Genomic DNA, 8,969 nt, shown 5'->3' on the forward strand with positions numbered 1-8,969 from the left:
AAACATTTTATAGAAAATATAATAGAGAAATTTAGATTTAAAAAATAAAATAAAATGTAAAACATATAAAGAAAAATAAAAATAAAGTTTTGTTATATAGGTGGGTAGATTCTAGATATGGTATCATTAATATAGGCAAGTCTCCAATACAACACTAAGTCTTCAACAGTTTCAATATAGTCACAAACACACACAAAGACCCTCTAAATTACAGAGAAAATATGGCATCTGAGAAGGGAAAGTGTACCCTAGACCTGAACACCCCCAGCGGGGAGGTAAAAAGAAAGAGGGGAAGGCCCCTAAAGTCTCAAGCAACAAGAAATTTGGTGCTGTCTCCTGGGAGTGCTGGTTCTTCCCTGTCAGTGATGGGTGCTGTATCTTCACCCCCAGCGATGAGTGCTGTTTCATCAATGCCCATGAGAGTTGCTGTTGTTTCACCGCCGGTACCACGGGCTATTTCCGAACTACAGCCAGCATTCAACTTGTCTCCCTCAGCTGAAAATTCTGTCCGGGGCCAGGTGGGCGAGGCCGTGATCGTGTACGGCCCCAGGGTTCTGAAAACTTGCAGATGCCTGCTTCCATGAGTGAGTACTTTTCCTTCACTGAATTTCAAAAAATAATTATAGAATTGCTTCTTCTTTCTTTTCGTGTTTTTCTACTATATTTTTGGGGTTTAGGTATTTATCTGTATTTATGCTGTTGGGGGTTTAAAAAATAATAGATTTTGTTTATAGGAATGAGAATTTGTTTGTTCCCTAGTTATTATTATCGGAACTAAATGCATTGTAATTTTTCTTTTGTCAGGGTGTGTTTTATGCAGACACAGCTGCTGCAGACTTTAGGGCTCATGTGATACATGTAGACTCTGGGGAGGTATACATACTAATTCTCTTTTTAAACTTTCTTGTATAATTTTTTATTAAATTGTGTTAAATATATCTTGTACCGTTTCTTTTAGGATGTTATTAGAAAGATCATGTCTCTAGTGCCCTGATTTCTCATCCCCTTTCTTCTGGTGGTTCAGTCACCTATGAGGTTTGACTCCTATCTTCCTTACTACTACTTCAACTCTAATTTATTGGTTGCATTCATACTATAGGTTAATGTATGTGCATATGTCTGTTAGCTATCTCGTCTGAATGCAAATTGATTTAATTAAGAAATTACGAAAAAGGTGTTTTGTCTTGTGATTTATAGCCGTATAGTTACATATAGACCCCACTTTTGCTGATTTACATACAAGAATGGAGGACATGCCCTGCTCGGATCAGGGTGATTGTGTTACTTGTAATTCCTGAGTGGGGAGACAACTATGGCTGTATAGCTTCTCTGAGTATCCTTGTTGCAATAAAAATCTACTTAATAATGGAATTAGTACTCTCTTTTTTCTCTCTCTTCTCTTTAATGCACAATTTCAAACTATATACTGCAGGGTCAGTTTCAAATCTTGTCTTTGACTGGCTCATTTACTGTGGCTGAAACTGGAATGGGGAGATGTAGAACAGGTGGTGTCAGTGTATCGCTAGCATGTCCCGACGGCCATGTCATAGGAGGTGCCGTGGCTGGCCCGCTAGTTCCAGAGGCCTTCACCTACGCTTGTTGAAAAATTATAAAATCAAAGTTTCATGAAATCAATGGGTTGATATCATATAGTGCTTCCTTCTAAACAATTTTAACCTTAATGTTAACACTCATTTTCTTCTCAGACTGTGGTTGGAACCTTTCTCCCAAATGCTCGTAGAAATTATTAACGGCAGCAAGATGCAGCAAGACCAGACCATGTCAGAGGCCGAGAAGGGAACCCCGATGTGAACATGGTTACGCCTGATGGAGTATCATAATACTTTCTTGATTTGCTTTAGGCTCCTAAGAAGCTTTGTAAATATTAACTTTAGTGTATCCGGCATATTATTTCTTGCATGAAGTTTCACCAATTTTATTCTTTGATCATTAGTATTGCAATTTTGCCAGTATTTATTTCTATTTAGCCTAAAATAACTTTGGAACACCTATATGAGTGAAGATGGGTGATAGCTAACTAGTACATATTCTTATATGTTACTTAATAATTAAGACCACCAAGACACCTTTTGATTAATATTAATTATGTACCGTCTCAAAAATAGTATTAATCCATATGTAATGCATAAATTAAATAATAAGTAAATAACACATATATTTTAGCATGTTTCTACCTTAACCCTATCAGTCTAAGTCTGGCTGGCTTAAAAATTTCACTAAAAAAATATATTATTAATCATCCTATTACAAGATTAAATAATATATATACTTTTATTAATATTTATCCTCTTTTTCTTTGTCACACTAGTAATTGATAATGTTATACTCTCTAACACCTTTTAATCGCATATATAGCATTATATATATTTGGGATCACGTATGTACACCATCTGTTGATTTTTTTAATATAGGTGAGGAATAAGGTTTTGACTTTTCATGAAGAAATACACCGACTTTATTCCGGCAAGTTGAAGGTGTTTATGGATTTGCTATAGTAAAACCAAGATTTGTATAATTGTGTGTATACAGTAAAAACACGTACGTGGGCGAAAGGGGGAGGGGCACTACGTCAAAAATACATGCAAATAATCAACCACATTCGTATTTAACTCCTGTTAGAAAATATTATAGATGAAAATTGATGTGACTAACTTAGACCCTTTTTGTGTCGAATATAATATAGAATAAGTAAGGGTATTGTTAAAGCCAAAGATCAGTGGTTTGCTTCTTGCTTTAATCTTGAATAAAAATTAAGAATGTGATTTGGTTTGATTTATTGTTTTTAATAAATATGTTTTATGTTGAATTTTTTAATTTCCCAATATGTTTTATGTTTTATGTTCCCTCCGCATGCATAATTATGACAAAACCTTAACACAGATTCAAATTCATTATCAGGAAAACATCTTCTTATTACTAGATCGGGATAATACTTCCAAAGATATGGATCATCCCACACATAAAATTTTGAATCATGTTTAAAAAAGTGTGCAAGTAATTCACAATGTCTGCATACCATGTAATAAAGTGTTTTAGAGCACTTACCTCAATCTGGAGAAGTTGTTCGTCCGAAAATGTCTCATTTATAGGCACATCTTCTTACTCCCTCACCAAGCGACTTAGATGATAAGCTACAACATTCTCAGATCCTTTCTTGTCCTTAATTTCAATGTCAAACTCTTGTAGCAGCAAGATCCAACGAATGAGTCTTGGTTTTGCCTCCTTCTTGGCCAACAAGTACTTTAAGGCCGCATGATCAGTGTACACAATCATCTTTGTACCAAGCAAATATGACCGAAATTTCTCCAAAGCAAAAACAATAGCTAGGAGCTCCTTCTCAGTGGTTGCATAATTGAGTTGTGCATCATTTAAGGTCCTCGAAGTATAATAGATAGCATGCATCTTTTTGTCTTTCTGTTGCCCAAGTACAACTCCAACAACATAATATGAAGCATCACACATTATCTCGAAGGGAAAATTCCAATCAGGTCCTCAAATGCTAACTTGCATTCATCATTGAACTTGAATGAAACATCTTTCTGAAGAAGGTTAGTTAGAGGTCTTGCAATTTTTGAAAAGTCTTGAATGAATCTTCTGTAGAAACCAGCATGTCGAAGAAATGACCTAATCTCCTTTACACTTGTCGGAGCATGTAAATACCGAATTAACTCAATCTTTGCTTTATCCACCTCAATGCCTCTTGAAGAAATCACATGTCCAAGAATCATACCTTAGGTCACCATGAAGTGGCACTTTTCCCAGTTCAACACCAGATTTGTTTCTTCGAATCTTTGCAAAATTAATCTCAAGTTCCTCCAACAACCATCAAAATCATCACAACAAAAAATGAAATCGTCCATAAAAACTTTGATAATTTTTCCCATATAATCAGAGAATATGCTCATCATGCATCTCTGAAAAGTCCCAGGCCCATTGCACTGACCGAAAGATAAGCGCCAAAAGGCAAAAGTACCAAAAGGTCATGTAAATGTTGTCTTCTCTTGATCTTCGGGGGCTATAGCGATTTGATTATATCCGGATTATCCATCTGAGAAACAGTAATAAGCACAGCCAGCCAACCTCTCCAATATTTGATAAATGAATGGCAAAGGAAAATGATCCTTCCTTGTAGCATTGTTGAGAGGCCTATAATCAATCCAAACTCTATGACAAGTGATGGTTCTTTGAGGCACCAATTTGTTCTCCTCCTTCGCTACAACTGTAACTCCAGACTTTTTAGGAACAATATTCACGGCAGAAACCCACTTTGAGTCCGAGATAAGATAAATGATTCCATTATCCAATAGCTTGATGACTTCTTTCTTCACAACTTCCATCATTGGAGGATTGAGTCAACGCTGAGGTACTCTCACAGGATTTGCACCTTCTTCTAAGTGGATACGATGAACACATAATGTGGGGCTGATTCCCCGATTATCTTCTAAACTCCACCCAATAGCCTTCATGTGTTTTCCAACTACCTTCACCACTTTTTCTTCTTCTCCAGATGTGAGATTTGACGAAATTATGATCGGCAATATCTCTTCTTTCCCTAGAAACACGTAATTGTTGTGGAGAGACACCCATAAAACTGATAGAAGTTCATTGAATTCTTGATCTTGACATGGTGCTTCTGCAGCTTTTAGAAGTCTGTCTTTCCCCACATCTTTTGATAATTGAGCTTTAGAAGAGCTTTGACCATCTTGAGTAGTTGATGTCAATTTTCAAGGCTCCTTTGATTTACCAACATCCTTGGATTGTTGAATCCTAGCTTCTATCTCCCTTTAATCTTGGGAACAGGCATGAGTAGAGGAGTTGGTATTTTTGGTCTCACAGTCTCAGGAAGTGCAGGCAATGGAATGTTAAGTTTTCCATGATGAATCCCAAATCTACAGAGTTTTGCATTTGTAAATGCTTGTGGGAGTCCACCAGAGTAGTGAGAGCTTGCACTTGAGTTGTGAGTGAATCATTGGAAGACTGCAGAGTTGTAACTTGTTGTTGGAGAGCTTGAATCTGTAAGTTTGTGGATGTAGAAGTGGGTTTTTGAGAACTTGAGGAAAGGGAGGTACCAAAGGTATCTTGCACAGCTTGTTTCATCATTCCATAAGAAGAGCAAATAGCTCATACCTGCTTTGGTGGAGTTGATTCAACTTGAGTTTTATATCATTTGAACTTGTAATTTGTTGTTGAACTACCTCATGCAGAGCTATGAAAGACTATCTGAGATTTTTGACATCCTTTTCTACAGAAGTCAGATCAAATTTGACCATTTGGTCAGCAAAGTGTTGAAATCTTGAAGTGATCTTGACTTGAGAAGGAATAATCTCATCCATCTTACCTCTCACCCGCTTCATGATCTTGTCTTCATAGCCAATCAATTTTATTTCTAGTGCTCTACCAAATAGGTGAAAAGGTTTGCAATGAGCCTTGTACACTTCATTGACTTCATCGTAGACCTCTTGAGGAGTCAGGACCTTGGCATTGCTTCCCAGTATGGTTACATATTCATCTCTAAACCTGGCCAAGACCTGATCCATCTCTAAAGAAAAGTCCTTAGACAACCAAGCATCTACATATCCATCTTGCTTAGCTTCATTAACTATTTTCTACTTCTGATTTTCAACTTCTTTATTGTAGGTTAGCAGAATAGCTTGATAGTCTTGGTTGCTCATATCTGAGGTATGAAGATGCTGTTAGATGTTGGCTAGACCAGAAATTTGATCAACAAGGAGATCATCCATAGTTGTTGGTTGAGTTTCAGCTGTCTGTAACCATTGGAAAATGATATGTGGTTGTTGTGGTTGAGAAGTAGAGGGTTGATCTGATGGGTTAGAACCACCTGTGACTAAGGTCACCGTTTGACTCACAGATTGCTCTGTGGTTTTGACAGTTTATTGTTCATCACTTGTGGTGGGAACCTCCATTTGAATTGGAGTAAAGTTAGCTAGGTTACTTTCATTTACTCTATCCTCAAACCCTTGCTCATTTTGCAGTGAGCTTGCACTTGAATGTGTTAAACTTGCCTCCCCTATAGTAGGATCATTGGAAATTAAACTCCTAGCTTCAATTGTGAGTGCAATCTCAGCTAGGGTTGTGAGGGGAGTTGTTCCCACAAGAGGAACCTACAATTGAATTGGAGAGGATTTAGATAGTTCTTCCTCAGGAGTACTACCCTCAAACATACAACCTGTGTCTTTGTGAAGGTTGATTTGCACATGAAGGTGCATTTGTATCTATTACAATGTCTTCAGTGAAAACTGATGAAACCCCTGTGTTTGTGTTGGTGTCATCAAGGTCTACCCCAGCATGTAGCCTCTCACTAACTAATTGTGGTTCCTGGGTGGTGATCATAGTTTCTAGAACCATGTCACTTGAAGTTGGAAACTCTTGAGAACCCGAATCAAGAGTTTTATTGTAGGAAGAAGAAATTTGAGATATTAGATTTTGAATGTCAATATTGAGTGTTGGCAGCTCCCCCTGAGTAAATGAGGGAACTTCAATAGATGTGCTCTCCTTGTGTGTGTCATCCTTATTTCTCCTTCCATACACTTGAATTGCTTCAAGTGTTTGTGCAGACTCGTTACCGGGTGCATTAGAGAGAGTGCTCTTTTCAATAGAGACACCATGTTGAGAGGATGCCCCCAGAGTCTGTTCCTGTCCCTATTTTACAACTACATCCTTTTGAGAGGATGCAGAGGTGGCTTGAGTGGTCAGCTCAGATTTTTAGCCTTCTTTTTCTTTTTGACCAAGGGTGACTCAGGTACTGTTTGTTCCTCACCACTCTCATTTATGATTGTCAGGTTTGCCTACTTTCTCTTCTTTTCACTCACTTGACCCTTTTGAGAGGATGAAGTGGTTGGTTTCCTAGCTTTTAAAAGTACATAAAGAAGGGTCTTATAATTGGTAGGTCCCTATTGGTGTGCCTGTGTTTGTACTTCCATAGGTACAGGGACTATTGATGTACTAGATTGTGCAATATTTGTCCTTATTTCAGGCATGGGGTAAGGATATGTCCTAAATCTCTCCAATTTGAATGAAGTTAATTTAATCCCTACCTGTACCTTATTCTTTGTAATAAGTGTTCCAAATAGAATTTTGGATACTTGTTTACAGTTTTCTATTAGTGATCTATCTATACCTTCTAGCATATGTTTGTCATTAATTTTATGATTTAAAGCTGACATAATAAATCTAGGAAGAAAAATTTCCTTACCTCTTGATGTCACAGGCATTGTTAGCCTGGTGCTTAGTTCTTCCAAGATGTAGTGACCTACATTGATCTATTTGTTGTGAGCCATTGAGTAGACCAGCTTCTGGACAACACTTGAAATATTGTCAAACCCTGACTTTCTACAGGTGAATGCCCTTATTATTGAATCAAATAGAAAGGACCATTCCCTTCTCAGGTTCTTTTCTTTCAGGCTTGCCAAGTTAATCTTCTCCGAATAATTGATAAAGTCCATGAATTTATAAAGCTCCTCCTGATTTGGAACCTCCACTAGCTTGTCAATAGGAATGCGCAAAGCCATGTTGACATCATCCTCAGAAATCTCCACCTGTTGGCCCTTGATTGAACAGTTTACAAAAATTGAAGCAGGCTTATTGTCATGCACTACTGTCCTGGTCACAGCTGTAGTCCAGAAATCCCTTAGAACATCCAAGTAGAGTAAGGGATTTACAGTAGGAGCCCCTTCAAGGTATGTCTCTAACAGAAACTTCACAAAGCTTTTAAAAGCTCCAAGAGCCTGGTTTGCATCTAAGAATGCAAGAAAGTTGGTTTCCATTGGGATAAAGGGTACAATAGTGTTTGATGCCATTGATTAGTATTTGAGGTTTAGTGGGTAAGAGAAATTTAAGAGAAAGGGTTCAAAGCAAGAGAGAAATCGGTTTGGATTTGAAAGTTCTAGGTCACTTAGAGTTCTCGAAAGCGTAAAGAACTGTGTGTATAGATGTCTGAGTATTTATAGTAAAAGCAAATGACTTATCAAGAACTAAAAAATAAGCGTTTGGAATTTTCTTATCGAGAAGTCATTGTGAAGAGTGAATTACATATCGATAAGTCATTTAAATTTACTCTTTTAGAGAACTTAAAATTGACTTGTCGAGATGTTAAATAAATACTCAGTTTGTCCAACTTGGACTGAATTGTTTCCAGTTTTTATTTGAATAAATCAAAATAAAATCAGAATAATTTTTTCAGAAGTCTAAAATTATACTTGTAGAGAACTCTGTAAGTTGACACTTATAGAGAACTCTAAAATGACTTATCGATAAGTCATAATGAAGCTTATCGAGAAGTCCATCGAGAAGTCAGAAAATTGACTTATCGAGAACTCACTCAAGAAGTCTTAAAATGACTTGTCGATAAGTCAGTTAGACTTATCGAGAACTCGGTTCTTTATATAATTTTGATAACTTTGACTCTGCCTTGTGCTAATTTTACATATTCAAAATGCAAATAAACATATAGAAAGTTTTCTTAGAGTTAAAAATTTCAAGCTAAATTTTGAATTTTAAAAAATAAATATGCAGAGATTTCTAAAATATTTATAATTTATATTCCAGAAAATTTCCAATTAAATCAAATTAATTTTGATTTACTAGAAATTAATCTGCTGCAAAACATTAGTAGAGTTCTTGCCTTAGGATGAAGAATTTAACATTCCAATTTCACCTACAAGTCTAGTGAAAGTTGCTTCATCCAAAGGTTTAGTAAAAATGTCAGCTAACCATTTTTATGTTGGAACAAAAATTTGCTTAATGGAACCATTTGTAACATTTTCTCTAATAAATTGGTATCTTATATCAATGTGCTTTGTTCCAGAATGATTAATTGGATTATCCCCCGATAGATATAGCATTAGTATTGTCACACATATTTGGAATTTTATTTAACACTAGGCCATAATCCATTTGCTGATTTCTAATCCAAAGCACTTGAGCACAAT

General features: G+C 36.5%; 1 protein-coding gene across 1 annotated transcript; it reads left to right on the forward strand.

The window, feature by feature from the left end:
- Positions 1 to 221: 221 nt before the first annotated feature.
- On the forward strand, positions 222 to 1,603 carry LOC141704471 (AT-hook motif nuclear-localized protein 9-like). Its single transcript, XM_074507719.1, has 3 exons — positions 222 to 551; positions 805 to 873; positions 1,433 to 1,603. The coding sequence occupies exons 1-3, from the start codon at positions 222 to 224 to the stop codon at positions 1,601 to 1,603; spliced, it is 570 nt and encodes a 189-aa protein (XP_074363820.1).
- Positions 1,604 to 8,969: the final 7,366 nt, after the last annotated feature.

Source organism: Apium graveolens, unplaced genomic scaffold (genome assembly GCF_009905375.1).
Source record: "Apium graveolens cultivar Ventura unplaced genomic scaffold, ASM990537v1 ctg7884, whole genome shotgun sequence".
Classification (NCBI taxonomy): domain Eukaryota; kingdom Viridiplantae; phylum Streptophyta; class Magnoliopsida; order Apiales; family Apiaceae; genus Apium; species Apium graveolens.

Bases quoted from the DNA above. Each gene is read 5' to 3' on its own strand.
- LOC141704471 (XM_074507719.1), top strand. From the start codon at position 222: ATGGCATCTGAGAAGGGAAAGTGTACCCTAGACCTGAACACCCCCAGC. The intron at 552-804 runs GTTCTGAAAACT...TTCTTTTGTCAG, and splicing joins TGATCGTGTACGGCCCCAGG to GGTGTGTTTTATGCAGACAC. The intron at 874-1,432 runs GTATACATACTA...TATATACTGCAG, and splicing joins TACATGTAGACTCTGGGGAG to GGTCAGTTTCAAATCTTGTC.